Source organism: Heloderma suspectum, chromosome 2 (assembly GCF_057233095.1).
Source record: "Heloderma suspectum isolate Gila_16-S chromosome 2, 16-S_ref, whole genome shotgun sequence".
NCBI lineage: Eukaryota > Metazoa > Chordata > Lepidosauria > Squamata > Helodermatidae > Heloderma > Heloderma suspectum.
Genome location: NC_139459.1, coordinates 251079402 through 251094654, shown reverse-complemented (window position 1 = coordinate 251094654; position 15253 = coordinate 251079402). Strand labels below are relative to the sequence as shown.

The window sequence follows — 15253 nt, the reverse complement described above, 5'->3', positions numbered from 1 at the left end:
TTGATTAAGAATTTTTCATCCCACTTTCATATTGTGGATTTAATGTTCTATATATTTTAAATTGTTTTATTGTGTGTTTGGTTTTAATTTTTGTGAACTGCCCAGAGAGCTTCGGCTATTGGGCAGTATAGAAATTAAATAAATAAATAAATAAATAAATAAATAAATAAATATCATTTCCTTGAATATATATGTATATAAACATTCTAGTATTTTCATTTTTTTTCACACTGAGGAAAGTAACAAAACGAATGTCAAAGGTAGTGAAACCTTCTACCCTTCTTCTCCAAAGTGGATCTTCACATTTGCAGAACAATGAAATACTATTAGCTCAGGATGCTGACAAATTTAGACTTGGCCCTGACACAGCTATGTGGGTTTTTCTTTCATAACTAAGTTCTGCAGTCTTTACTTGATTAAACTAACCTTTTTTTCTACTCACCTTTCTCTGCTGCTTCTGTCACTGTGTAGCAGCCCCTCTTTCCTCCTTTTTCATTGTTAAGAATGCCTCTCCTCCTCCAGGTGTACGTTGGTTCTTCCCCTTTCTTCCCTTCATTCTGTCCTTGCTGTCTCATGTACTCTGACCACATCCTGTCATGTAATCCTTTCCTATTTCTGAGTTTGTCTCTAAAACAAAACTGAAGTAAAGAAATAGCCAATGTTCCCTCTCTAGACCTGCGAATCATATATAGTTTGCCACTAATCACACCTGCATATCGTATGTATTTTGCCACTAATCACACTCGAGTCAGGAGATTATCGACCTTTAATACTGAATATAATTTGAATATATGCCAAAATCCTATAAATCCAGATCCGCTTTCCAGAAATTATAGAGATCACATGACCTGTTAATCTGCTGGTGTCAGTATAGCTCTCACTTGATATAAGAGGTCAGCATAAGCTTCCTTATGTCCATTTTAAAACATTTTTGTCTTGCTTTCAGGCATCAAGAATCCAAAATGCCCCCAAAATGCCCCATGGTGGTTTTATGATGGACATTGCTATTATTTTGAAAAGGAAAGGAAGGGACAGCATGCATGGGCAAGCATGCGGTGTTCCTATTATGAGGATGGTAACCTTGTCAAGATTGACAATGAAAAAGAAAAGGTATTATGCTTGAGTGATGACTTTGGACCTTCTCAATCAGCCCCAAAGGTAGTGACTGAGAAGGTGGTGGGCTTATAATGCCAGATGTATTTGGATGAGATTGATTATCTAGACCCATTTCAATCAACCTTTTGGCTAGGATATAGGACTGAGACTGCTTTGGTTGTCTTGGTGAATGACTGACACTGGGAACTGGATGGGGGTGGGGGGGAGCATGCAGCCCTACTAGTTCTTCTGGACCTCTTGGCGGCTTTGATACCATTGACCATGGTATCTTTCTAGACTTCTCAGCAGGGTGGGACTTTGGGGGAGCTGTATTGCAGTGGTTCCCATCATTCCTGTTAGGCCATGTCCAGAAGGTGGTGTTCGGGGACTAGGGTTTGGCTCTGGCCACTGACCTGGCTATCTAAAGGACTGCCTATCTCATACAAGCCTGCTCAGTAACAAAGATCAGGAGGAGATGATCTTGTTTATAATGTTTTACTATAATTTGATTATGGTTTTTATTTCCTGAACATTTTGTGAACTGCCTTTGATGGTTCCAGAAAGGCGGTATAGAAATACAGTAAATAAATTATAAAGGTTTGTGAAAGTTTAAAACATTGTTAATGTTAATTTAAGTTACCTCTCTTCCTATATTAAGAGACGGAGCTGTAGATATTTCAAAAGAACAAAAATCGAAATCCAGTCAGATGTACTTAAGACCACTGGAACAATAGGCTTAAGTACACTTAACTCTTTGTGGGATTGTAGCAAATATGTTGTAACACCAACTATTATGGTATGAACTCTCATGAGCTGAAGCCTGTTTTATCTGATGTGTAAAACTGGGCTGACAAGGCAGTGGGCCATTGGAGACGCTGGAGCCATTGAAAAGTGATTCCTCTCCTCATTGACAAATCTCAAGCAAGAGGAGGATGTAGAAGCAGTGGCAGATGCAGAAATAAGACTTAGGGCAGGTCACTTGGGTGAATGGAGAGTAGGGCCTTGGCAGTTCTCCAGCCAGACTAAATGCTCATCAGGGATATATATCTATGTATACACACACACACACACACACACACACACATACATATATATATATACACACACACACACAGATACAAAGAAGAGAAAAAACTTCAGGCTGGTAGGGTGACTGAAAAATACAGAAAATAGGAATATTTAAAACACATGCTCATGACTGAGGCACTGTACATTAGGATGAATACTTCAGTTAAGAGACAATTTAATTTGGAGTGCAAGAATATTCATAATTCTTGTTCAGAATCTGAGAGAGAGAAAATGCAACATATTCTTGCACTTTTGCAGCCACCAACGATGCGTGTGTATGCCACTGGCTGTACTTCCTGAATGGTTAGTGCCCCACTTTTGTCATACCCCTTGAATTACAGCTGAAAGTCCTGACTTCGCTCCCATCTGGGTGTGTTTCCTTTCAACTTCAATGTGGTGGTGTACAGAGGCCAACTGCCAGAACAGTTATCCTTGTTCCAATATTTCTGGCCCTGACTGTACTTGTAAGCCTTTGGGTTTGGGGGCTTATGAATACCCAGGATGCAATCCATAGTATTGTACCCTTAAAAATAAGAAGATAAACTCTGCTGCTATTCCCTAGACTTCAAATTGTACCCCAAAAAGCCGATTCACATGTAACTATCACCAACAGTCGCTTCCTTCATTGTCTGTGTTACCAATTCAAAGTGTTTCTACAACAGCGGAATCCTATTCTCTTTGTGAAATCGGTAGATATAATGATTTTTATTTAAAATATTTGTATCCCACTTCTCAGTCAGAACTGATTCGTAAGGCAACTGACAATAAAAATCACAATAAAACAGTAAGAATTTTTTTAGATTGTAAACCTGGAGCTCTCTTATTTTACTGATTGCATATAAGCTGCTCTGAGAGCCTTTTTGGCTGAGGAGCAGGATAAAAATACTGTAAAGAAATAACAACTAAAACAAAACATGACCAACTAAAATGGAGGTAACATTTAAAAACTGAGGTAACAAGATCAACATGTTAAAAGCTGAGGAAAAACTGCCCTTGTTTTAATCTCTTTTGATAGTGGAGAAGGAGCTTGGTGAATGAGTACAGAAAGTGTTCCAGAGACAAGGTTATCTGCTCAAGAAAGTTGTGATCTTGCTACCTGCCTTGCTTCAAAGATCGAAACACTCTTAGCTGGGTCTCTGAAGATGGTCTTGACAGTTGGGCAGGTTCATGTGGGAGCAGGCAGTCCTTCAGTTACCTCAGTCACAAGCCATTTAGGGCTTTAAAGGTTAAAACTGGGACTTTGAATGGTTGCAGTCTTACAACAAATTGGCAGCCAGTGTATTTCTTTAAGAATTGGCATCATATGTCCTCTAAACTTGATCCAAGCTTTATTTACCTATTTATCAACATACTTATAAATAATATACCGAACAAAACATTAAACAATGGCACAACAACAAACCACATTAAAAGAGAGCTTGTTTTAACATATCCCAGAGAGCAGAATAGTATGACAAGCTGAATGGAACAAGAAGTTTTCACTACCCACCTCAAATGAAGCAAAGATTCAGCCAGTCAAACCTTCCAGGGGAAGGGGACAGTTCCACAGTTAGGATGCTGCCACAGAACAGGCTAAGGGGTTGGGCAATAATCCCCCAACAGTATCTTTTGTGAATGTTCTAACAAACAGGACTGCAACCATGCAAAATGATGACTCCAGGTCCCTTTCAGGTAAAATTCCCAGAAAGGTATTGAAAGTCACTGAGAGGTCCAGCAGAACCACAGGGATGTACTCCCCTTGTCCAGTTTCTGGCATAGGACATCCCCCAATGTGACGAAGGCTATTTCAACCCCCAAACCAGGCCTGAACCCAGATTGGAATGGATCTAAAATTAACTACCTAACTTCTCTGTGTTGAATTGGTTCCAGTTTCCAGACAACCTTCAAAAGTAGTCCCATGTAGAATTATCTCAGTACTTCCATCTAGATGTTATCAGGCCATTAATAACTCTAGCTAGGTTACATTTTTCTAGAAATGGCTGTAGCTAGTGAATTCGGCTGTGCTCATAAAAAAGTGCTACTGGCCATAGAGGATATCTGAACATCAACAAGGCTGAGTGTAACAGCACATTCAAGCTGCAAACCTACTCCTTAGGGAAAGTACTATCCTGTCTAGAGCAGGTTGAATCCCATATCCTTGGGAAACTCTGTCATCAACCAGCAGTATCTTTTATCTTATCTGGATTGAGCTTCAGCTTTCCTGGTCCACACCCATCCTGTTACAGATTGGAGACATCTGTTCAGGATGTCAGTTAGATAAGGAGTTGTTCGTAAAAGAGGTTTCTTTTTCTAGGAGTGGATTGGTACTATGCTGGAAACTGAGGGCTGGATTGGCTTGCTACAGGGAGGAACTTCGTGGAAATGGAGTGGCGGTAGAGAAGATATTGATCCATCAAAATACATGTGGTAAGCAGTCAACTTAAGATTGCAGTCTTAACACAACGTGCTTTACATTTTTCCTTGTAGCTCATCTCTTCTGAGCAGTAGTCCGCATAGCAGAGTTGGCTACCCATTTCTCTTGTAGGCAGATGATGTGTTTGGTCCCAGGAAATAAGGGGAGAAGCCCATCCCTTCTGTTATACGCTCAAGACTACATAAGGGTGAAATAAAGGTGTTGATGCTCTCCTTAAGTCATCTAAGGAAGCAAATACTGAGAGTTACAGCAGTTTTCCTGGCAGGCCTTTTTGGGTGCCAAAGCATCTCTGAGCATGAGGGATGAGGACTCGTGCTCAGCTTCCATGGGAGAATGGTACTTTTCTAGTGATGGCATTTCTTGGCAAAAGAAACACAGTTGTGCTACCCCTTTGAATTCACATCTCAGTAGGGAAGTTCAAGCACCTGCCCCAGGCCATCTTCTGCACCCTTCCTTTGTCCCCTGGAGAACCTGTTGCTACTTTGAGTTCACTACCTTTGAGCAAGAGATAAGTAGTGCACACAGGAGTAAAATATAAATGCAGGAGGCCAACACTGCCACCTGTGATACTGCACTGGCTGCCTTGCAGAAATCTAACATTCTTTGCAGGCAAAGGTAAATACATGAGATGCAATCTCACTGTTGTAATCTATGAATTAATAGGATTCCAGAGCAGGCTGAGCAAGGACAATCTATGTCTTTCATGGAGTAGGTTTTGTGTGAGGTACTGGGCTTGCCTGCCAATTATCGGCTCAATATTGAGCGCATATATCGCATTTCAACCCTGCTGTCTTGTCTGTCGGATAAATCTCATCCTTTCATTGTGATATTTTCAAGATTTACTGTGAAACAATTTATCCTGAGAACAGCAAGAGTTAAAGGAGAACTCAGGCGGGGCAAAGAAAATCAGCATGTGATGATTTCCCCAGATTATACTAAGGAAGTAGCAGATAGATGGCGTGCATTCTCAAAAGCTCAAGAGTCAGTGAGACAGAAGAATCTATAGTATTTTATTTGCTTCACAGCTGCCTTTTGTCTCCATCTTAAATACCATCTCAAATCTTTTCAAATACCTGTAGCTGCTGAGGATTATCTTCTTGGCCAGAACCCAGCTGCTAGGCCAGCAGAGGAAGGCTAATGTTTTGCAAGTCTTAAAGCCTTTGTTTCATTCTATAACTCTTTTTTTCTGCTTCTTCTACTGGTTGGAACTGAGACTCCTATCTTGGAGATATCTTTGGACTGTTTATTTTTTAAAAATCTTTGCTGCCTTTCAGGGCAGAAGCCCTCCCAAGGCAGCTCACAGCAATAAAATACATAAAAACAATTAAAATATTAAAAGTGATAAAAACAAACACAATAAAATAGCAATAAAAACTGACAATAAAACCAGCAACAGCAACAACAGCAATTACAGCAACAGTAGCAGTCAGATCAAGAGAAGGCCATGGTAAAATTATATGTTTTCAAGGCCTTCTTAAAAGCATACAATGATGGAGCATGGTGGGCCTCCGTTGGCAACTTGTTCCAAAGGTGTAGGGCAACTGCAGACTCCTGGGGTGGGGAGCTTGGATTCCTGGGAGCACTGTCTCTTGACCTTGGACCCAGGAATCCAAAGTATTCCATGCCCCCCCCCCCCCCCGCCGACTCTGGGCTTCTCTACACAAGGCTTTTATCATGCGCTCATGATTGGTCACTCGCGGATATTTGGGGGTCTCTTACATGATGTCATCAACCTCCAAGGCCTCTCTCATGCTTTATGACCTTTCTCCCGGAGAAGCCCTCTGTCGAGGGGCCATAGGATTGCTTTCCCCGAGTGTTACTGTTAATGAGAAAGATCCAGGGCCAGATGGCTTTCCTATAAAATGTTTTTTTTTATCCCCAAATTATCATAAGGCTTTTTAATCAGGAACTTTACCAGCATCATTGTATGATGTGTATACTTCTGTTATTGCTAAACCTGGTAAAGATCATACGAACTGTGCAAATTATAAACCAATTTCTTTCATCAATGTGGTTGCTAAAATATTAACAGCAATTCTTGCTAACTTACTTTAGTGTGTGATACATATATTAGTTCATCCTGATCAAGTGGGATTTATTCGCCAAAAGCAGAGTACTGATAACTTAAGGCTTGTTGTAAATTTGATCGCTCTGAATACTAAAAGAATAGATTTTGCAGCAATTATTTCATTTAATGAGGAAGCATTTGAGAACTACATTAGCAGTTTAAGTACTGTGGTTTTAGAAAAATTTGGCTTCTGCAGGAATTTTTAAAGTTGATTATAATTTTATATTTCTCTCCCATGCCATGAGTGCTGACAAATGGAATTCTTTGAAGTTTTTGTTTGTTTAGAGAGGTGCTTTTGGTCATTAGAAAGCCTGGCTCAGGAATTGGGATTCAACCTGTTCTGGATGAGGTTGTGCTTCTCCTGAAAACTTAGACTCAGCTTGGGAGTGCTCCAGGGTTCCTTCCCTATCTCACACCCTGGGGAGGTAGAGATTGCCAGTCGGTCTTCAAGCCCCATATACCCACAAAGTTTGGACATTACTTGTCTCTCTCCACCAAGCACCTGTTTCAGCACTGGTCTTCAAGCAGTGGGTTTTTTCAGGCTCCAAGGTGATGAGTGGGCTGAGGCAGGTGGAAATGCTCAACCCCTTGATGCTAGTCCCTCTCCAGCAAACACTCCTCCCAGCAGTGGTCTTCAGGCAGCTGGCTTTATCAGGATCAAACGTTGTGGGTGGGGTGATAAAAATGTTGATCCAGTGTGTAGGCACTGTAAAAAAGGCAAACTCCATGTTAGGCATAGTTAGGAAGGGATTTGAGAATAAAACGGCTGTAGTGAGTTTGTTGGTGAGCAATAAGGTGGACTTACAGCATTCCTATATGCTTTTGGTAACCATGTAGAGACCTGTGTAGTTTGGCCTAGCCGGCAGCTTTATAGTTAATCAGGAAGGCCTCTCACACAGGCTGGTAATTTACAGTTTTCACCTCGGAGCTGTTTTGGCCAGCTATCAGCTCATCCTGAGACGAGATAGGTTTTGCTTCCCACGGGAAAGAGAGCCCCCTCTCTGGGATGGGCAGAGGTAGCCTGTCAGCTCCTGAATTAAGCTGAGAGAGACTTATAAAATCCAGCCCACTAGCTTTGCTCTTTGGTCTCACTCCAAGGGGAAATACACATGCTACCGGCCTGGAGAACGTTGCTGGTCCTAGGAGAACGACTTCTTGTCTGTCTTGAGGACCCAGATAGACACCCAGCTTCATTAGTTGATGAGACGTGTGAGCTTTCTTTGCATATTTATTTTGCAACTATTTCCTTTCAATAAACTGTCATCCTTTTGCACAAGTGGCTTTGTTTTATCTTGGTAATCCAAAAGAATCTATTTTGACAGGGACCTGACAGAAATCAGGACCCCAAATCAATACAACTGCCAATATCATACTGCCTTTATACAAATCTATGGTGTGACCACGCTTAGAACACTGTGTACAGTTCTGGTCACCGCACCTAAAAAAAAGATATTGTAGAGCTGGAAAACGTATAGAGGAAGGCAAGTAAAATGATGAAGAGGCTGGAGCAACTCCCCTATGAGGGAAGGTTACAACAGCTGGGATAGTTTAGGTTAGAAAAAAGGTGAGTAAAGGGAGACATGATAGAGGTGTAAAAAATTATGCATGTGTGGACCATGTGGATAGGGAGACATTTTTTCCCCTTTCTCACAATACTAGAACCCAGGGTCATCTCATGAAGCTGATTGGTGGGAGATTCAGGACAGATAAAAGGAACACAGCACATAATTAGACTATGGAATTCATTACCACAAGACATAGTGATGACCACTAATTTGGATTGCTTTAAAAGAGGGTTAGACAAATTCCTGGAGGAGAAGATTATCAATGGCTATTAGTCCTGATGGCTATACATTACTTCTAGTATCAGAGGCAGTATGCCTATGTGCACCAGTTGCTGGGGAGCATGGGCAGGAGGGTGCTGTTGCACTCATGTACTGCTTGTGGGTTTCCTGTGGGCAGTTTGGTGGCTACTGTGTGAACTGTGCGCTGGATTAGATGGCCCCTTGGCCTGATCCAGCATGACTCTTCTTATGTTCTTATGGATGTTCAGTATGTCAGAGTGGAATGGAATAGGGAATTGGTATGCTCTGTACAGCCTAACCAACAGAAAGCTGCCTTATTTTCAATATGTACTATTTCTGCAGATTTAAAGTTCAGGCTGATTCAAGAAAAAATGATGTTTTGTCTATATTTGGACACCATAGAGGCTTGCTAAGAAGCAGCTGGCTAGCTCTGCTAGATGCTGGCGTTGTACTGCGGACAATGTGTCACTGAGGCGTATGATGTGGGCATAACTTGGCTTTTTTCTGGTTGCAAGTTACTGCCAACATAAATTTTGTTCTTGAAATATCTTTGATAATTGCAGATGGTTTTAAATTATATTCCCATGATGTGAGAATTGACGGGTGGACAGCAAAAGTGGGCTTTGAGAGACCTAACAGTTGCAAAGAGACTCATACTTCAAGCCTGGAAGGATAAACACCACCTATCATTCAGTGGTCTGAAGATCTTACTTCTGTTGCTGCATTTTAATGTATATCCTACAGGTTTTGTCTGGATGCTTATTTAGATACATGGAATGCTTATATAAACATATATATATTTGAAACAAAAGTGTCCAATCTCCCCCCCCCCTATTTTTTAGATTAATGGTGTTGTGAATAGTTATTGTGAATGGTTACACTTTTTTGTTGTGGGTTTTTGTTTTATTTTGTTGGTGTTGATGTTTGTGTTCCCCTTTTTTACTTTGTTATCATTGCAAATATATTCTTTAAAAGCATAGTATAAATGCTTATGAAATTTTCCCTATATAGATTTGGGCTTTCCGAATTGTTTATACAGTGGCACCAGTGCCTTAGGGATGTACCATTCTTTCATTTTGAGTTAGGTCTTTGCTAAAATCACTGCACAGGTGCAGTTTAGCTACAGCTTCCTTTTCTTTGCGTTTGTATTTTTTTTTTACATCCTGCTTTACTTCTGCACATAAGTGCTTGTGCACATTGATAAAACACAGCACTAAGAAGAATCTTGATGTGCTCATCGGCATTTGCTGTCTGCTCTCAGACTGCAGTTTTGTGCATATTCTAGAGAAGTTTGTTGAGCAATCCTATGACCTCTAGACAGACTCTGGGGAATGTAGGATTTTTTCAGTTTCCTGGCTCCATGCTCAAAGACAGGGCGCCAAGCTTGGAGCCAGGAAACTGTGCTCCCCTCCTCCTTGTAGCCAGTGTGGAGAGAACCATGCCAGCTGCCTCTCCGCGCTTGGTTAAACAGAGCACAGAGATGAAGGAAAGGAGGTGTTCCTGAGGGCAGGGAGAGGAGGAGGCCAGGGCGGCTGGCTTATGCTTTTTCTAGCCTCCTTCCCCTCCTGGAAGCTTCCTCTAGAGAGGCAAAATCGCCCGGCTGGCTAAAATGCAGTGTGGGAGGCATAAGTACGAGGCTTATGAGTAACCAGCGCACAACCCATAGGATTGCCTCCTTACTGTTTGCCTTTAATTACACAATATATTCCATTCAGAAGATACTCTCTGGCTCCTTCCCCCATGAAGTCAAATTGTGGGTCTGTATTCTCAGGAAAGAAGGAGTAAACTTGCTAAGGCAGACTGTTGTGAAGAGGATGGAAATGTGTGGGACATCCAGTTTTCCTTTCCAGTTTTTTAAGGTAGGGCTTGTAAAGAGTTTGAGTAATTACAGTTTTGATTATACCAGCTTATTTTTATATTTTAAAACAGGCTATGGGATTTTCCTGCAACAGCAAATGGATGTGCTCTGATGGTGAGAGGAGGAAGACTTCGAGCATTACCATGCACTGAACAATATTTCTATATTTGTGAAAAAGAAATAGGTACTAATCAGAATATTTGATTATTATATATAATATGTGCAAGTCATGGAATATTGATATTTGAGCATTCTACTACCCATCACAGGATCATTTAGCCTCCTGTTATATAATGTAATAAAGGAAATAAACAAACAAACAAATAAATAAAATACAAAAGAGTATATAAATGTAATAAATAAAAAATAGTGAGAGGCTTTGTTATAGTTTTTGGTACACTTTGATTATAAAGCACTTAACATTCTCAGCTCCTGAATCAGAACACAGAAGTTCTCAGCTCCTGAATCAGAACACTGCTTGTGTAAATTTGTATAATGATCTTTAGTAAGGACAACTATTAAGCATTGTGAGTACAATTGTAAGGAAGTGCTTGAAGAACTTCTTTTTTCTCCAGAAGCTATAGTCCTGCAGTTAGCGTATCTGTAGTGGCTATATTATCAAATTATAATATAATCTGCTTTCCTTTACCTTTTGTCTGTAATTCATGCTGTGTTTGCTTCCCGTAACCTTGTTACTAAATTATTATTTTCTTCTTAAAAAGCCGGTCTTGACCTTTTCATTGATTACCCTGGAAAAATCATGCTGGCTGTTTATCCCCTGGCTGAGTTCAAAGATCTTGATGAAGCAAGATTCCATTGTGTACTAAACATGAACTGTACTGGAATAAGTAGCTGGCCAAACAAACATTGCCTTGTCACAGGAATGGAAATGGTGTCAGGTTCAGCTCACCATATATTTCGCTTGAAAACCAGTAAGGCTTCATTCTATTTTTATAAACAGTTCGTTCAGTGAAAATTGTTTTTAATAGAGTAATATTAAAGGGAAGTAAAATACAAAAAGCATAGTTACAATCCCAGTGCACACTTTCGAGCTATTCTGGCTGCAATGGTAAGCTTGAAATATCTTTAAAATAGTGCTAAAAAAGGGGTAGGAAACCTTTTTCAGCCCAAGGGCCGAATTGGTTCCAGGTAAACATGTTGGGGGACACATGCCTGCAGTTGGTGGGGGCACACCCCAAAGTGCTGGCATGTTGCCCCACGGCATGATTGTCCACGCACACTTACACTCATTCATTGCCACCCTTCAGCTGGAATCAAGCTTTTAAAAAGTATGATTGCAATGGAGGAGGGGCCATTTTTCAAGCAGGGTTGTAGTGTTGAGGAGAGGACGGTATATCTGGAGGGTATCAGGTTGCCTCCCTTTCATGCAGACATTAGTAAGCTAAATGGACCAATGGTCTAACTTGGTCTAAGGCAGTTCCTTAAGTTGTTTAAGATCGTATTGGACTCTCATTGCACACGTGTATCTATTCCTCTTTTGAAAACCTCTGCAAGTCTCTCCAAGAACAACCAAGCAAATGCTGAACCATGGCTAAGCCTCATTAAAAGTGATGGAGTGGCAATTATGAAGATCTTACTGATTTCGATGCCATTAGTTAGTATAGCTAACTTTTGCTAAACTGTTTCCTGTTTTTATTCACACTTGTTGCTAGGTAAAATATGTATTTGGTTCTTTCTCACCACGTTTTAAATACTACTTGTTAACTATATATGTGAATGGATAAAAAAAATTATCTTGCCATTAAACTACAATTAGAACATTGAATGCAATTTACATTTATATCTTTATACTGTGCAAAATGATTATGCAGTGTCCATTTCAAAGGATGTTGCTGTAGTTACACATTAGACTGAGTTATAAAAAAGAGCTTTTGTATGTCTGTCAGTAAATGTGTATCTTGGAATCTCTGTATTATCTGCATGGATGTTCAAGCCTGGTTTGGTGCTAAAAAATTATTTTAATTCTTTGAACTCTAGGTTGTTCACCCGGACGTCATGGATATGCATGTGAGGAAGAATGCCCAATATGCAGAGACCGTGCACGTTGTAACATGTTGACTGGCTTTTGTGATGAGAAAAGCACCTGTTTAGACCAAGAGTCTGTAGAGACTTGTTCAGAAAGTAAGTTGTTTTTTTTAAAAAAAACAAACAAACCCTATAAAGTTTGATTTGCATACGATATTCTTGGCTTTGTTATGTAACTGAAATGGTTCTTGAGAATATTCGTAAATGCTTCTGAATTTGTGGGATCCTTCTAGTAAAAATGAAACAAAACTTTGTTCTTTCTCACTGACGGCTGCCTTTAATCAGGTGGGCCGCTGCATTCTGCACCAGCTGCAACTTCCAAACCATCTTAAAGGGTAACCCCACATAGAGCACATTACAGTAGTCTAGGCGAGGGGAGATCATGGCGTGAACTACCGATGGGAGCAGATGGTTAGGGAGATTGGGGAGTAGCCACAGTATTAGATGGAGTTGGTACAGGACTGCCCAGTTCATGGCTGATACCTGAGCCTCCATGGACAGCTGGGAGTCTAAAATGGCCCCCAGACTGCAGACCTGGTCCTTCAGGGGTAGCCGCACCCCATTAAACACCAGGTCAGCATCACCCAACCTCCCCTTGTCTCCCACAAAAAGTACTTCGGTTTTGTTGCGGTTCTTGAAAGCTTAGTCCTTTCCATTTGGCCACTCACCAACTCCAGACACTTGGACAGGGTTTCTACAGCCAACCTTGGCAAGGATTTAAATGACAGGTAGAGTTGTGTGTCATCTGCATATTGGTGACACTGCACCCCAGACCTCCTGATGATAGCCCCCAGTGGCTTCATATAGATGTTAACTAACATCGGGGAGAGGAATAGAACCCTGTGGCACCCCTCAAGTGCCTGAAGTCTCCTCCCCCAGAGCTACCTTCTGGTATCTGCCACAGAGGAAGGAATGGAACCACCATAATACGGTGTCCCCTGTGTCCAACCCCCCCCCCCCCGGCAGTCCAGGAGGGTACCGTGGTCAACGGTATCAAAAGCCGCTGAGAGATTGAGGAGAACAAGGAAGGAATATTTGCCCCTATCCAGAGCTCTCCCCATATCATCCACCAAGGCTACCAAGGCCATTTCTGTCCCATGCCCAGGCCTGAAGCCCGATTGAAATGGATCCAGATAATCGTCTTCTTCCAAGTGTGCCTGCAACTGCAAAGCTACCACCCTTTCAATCACCTTGCCCCAAAATGGCAGATTCGAGACTGGGCAAAAGTTGTTCAAGTCCTGGGAAACCAAGGAGGGCTTCTTTAATAGTGGTCTTATCACCACTTCCTTGAGGACTGATGACATCACTCCCTCCTCAAGGGAAGTATTCACCACCACCTTGATCCCCTCCTTAAGTCTCTCCCTGCAGCTTATAATGAGCCAAGATTGGCAAGGATCGAGTAAGCAGGTGGTCGGCCTTAAAGATGAAAGCACCTTGTCCACTTCCTCCAAAGGAAGAAGCTGGAACCAATCCCACACAACTGGTCTCCCACTGGCTGCCCCTCGTTCACTAACTGTATCCACAGCACATAGAATCATAGAATCATAGACTAGTAGGGTTGGAAGGGGCCTACAAGGCCATCGAGTCCAATCCCCTGCTCAATGCAGGATAAAATAATATATAGTCATCAAATAGAGGACATATCAGATATTAAACTGATAAGAACAAATACTACACTTGATCTTAGCCAAAAGGCCGAGAAGCGATAACATGGACTAGCACTCCTGATCCAGTCAATTTTATCTGCACAGTGCTTTGCAAATCCATCACTGGAGGCCTTAGAATGCTCCATTGGTTCTGGAACAACTGGACTGACCAAGTTCCGGACCACTTGGAACAGCCTCCTGGGACAGCACTCTGCAGACGCGATAGAGGCAGCATAAACATTCTTTTTTGCTGCTCTTATCACCACGTGGTGGCTGAAGCTACAGCTCTAACCCGTGTCCGATCGTCTTTGGAGCGAGATTTCCTCCACTGGCGCTCTAGCTGTCTCACCTCCCACTTCAGAGCTCGCAACCATGGGGTGAACCATGGTGCAGTCTGAGCTCTGTTCAGGGGGAGAGGGCGTTTCGGAGCCACACGGTCTAATGCCTCAGTGATTGCAGCATTCCAGCCATCCTCCAGGGTCTTGACCAAGCAGCCGTTTCTGTGCTCCAAAGAATCCCCAAGTGCAGTCAGGAATCCATTTGGATCCATAAGATGCTTGGGGCAGACCATCTTAACGGGTCCTCCACCCCTGCGGAGTGGTTGTGGAACCAAGAAGTCCACCCCCACCAGGTAGTGATCTGACCATGACAAGAGGGTGGTGGATATAACCCCAATTTCCAGATCACTCCCCACCTCTCCAGGATACAAACACAAGGTCTAACGCATGGCTGGCTACCTGGGTGGGCCCAGTTGGAATAGGGTGCAGCTCCCAGGAAGTCATGGTCTCCATGAAGTCCCAAGGCACCCCTGCAAGGATGGCCTCCAAATGTATATTGAAGTCCCCCAAAACCAACAAGTGAGGGGACTGCATATGCACGTCAGAGACCACCTCAAGCACCTCCTCCAGGGAGTCTGTCGTTCCTTGTCAAAAGCCTTTTCAAAGTCCAAGCAAACAATGTCTACTGGATCACCCCTCTCTACATGTTTATTGACACTCTCAAAAAACTCTAAAAGGTTAGTGAGACAGAACTTACCTTTGCAGAAGCCATATCGATTCTTCTTCAGCAGGGCTTGTCCTTCTATATGCTTACTGATTTTATCTTCAATAATGCCTTCAACCAATTTACCCAGAACAGACGTTAAGCTAACTGGCCTCTAATTTCCCGGACCCCCCTGGATCCCTTTTTGAAAATTGGTGTTACATTGGCCATCTTCCAGTCCTCTGGTATAGAGGCTGATCTTAGTGATATGTT

General features: G+C 42.0%; 1 protein-coding gene and 1 non-coding gene across 2 annotated transcripts in view; one reads left to right on the top strand and one right to left on the bottom strand.

The window, feature by feature from the left end:
- Window positions 1-15253, top strand: part of LOC146354382 (uncharacterized) — a 185137-nt gene that overhangs the window by 44094 nt on the left and 125790 nt on the right. Inside the window, exons 11-15 of the mRNA XM_084838718.1 lie at window positions 947-1110; window positions 4457-4569; window positions 10379-10491; window positions 11030-11239; window positions 12306-12449. Of these exons, the coding sequence (XP_084694844.1) occupies window positions 947-1110; window positions 4457-4569; window positions 10379-10491; window positions 11030-11239; window positions 12306-12449 (744 nt within the window). The remainder of the gene's footprint in view (window positions 1-946; window positions 1111-4456; window positions 4570-10378; window positions 10492-11029; window positions 11240-12305; window positions 12450-15253) is intronic.
- LOC146354383 (U2 spliceosomal RNA) lies at window positions 13866-14060 on the bottom strand. The gene has a single exon (XR_014788682.1). It is a non-coding gene; the product is annotated as a U2 spliceosomal RNA (small nuclear RNA).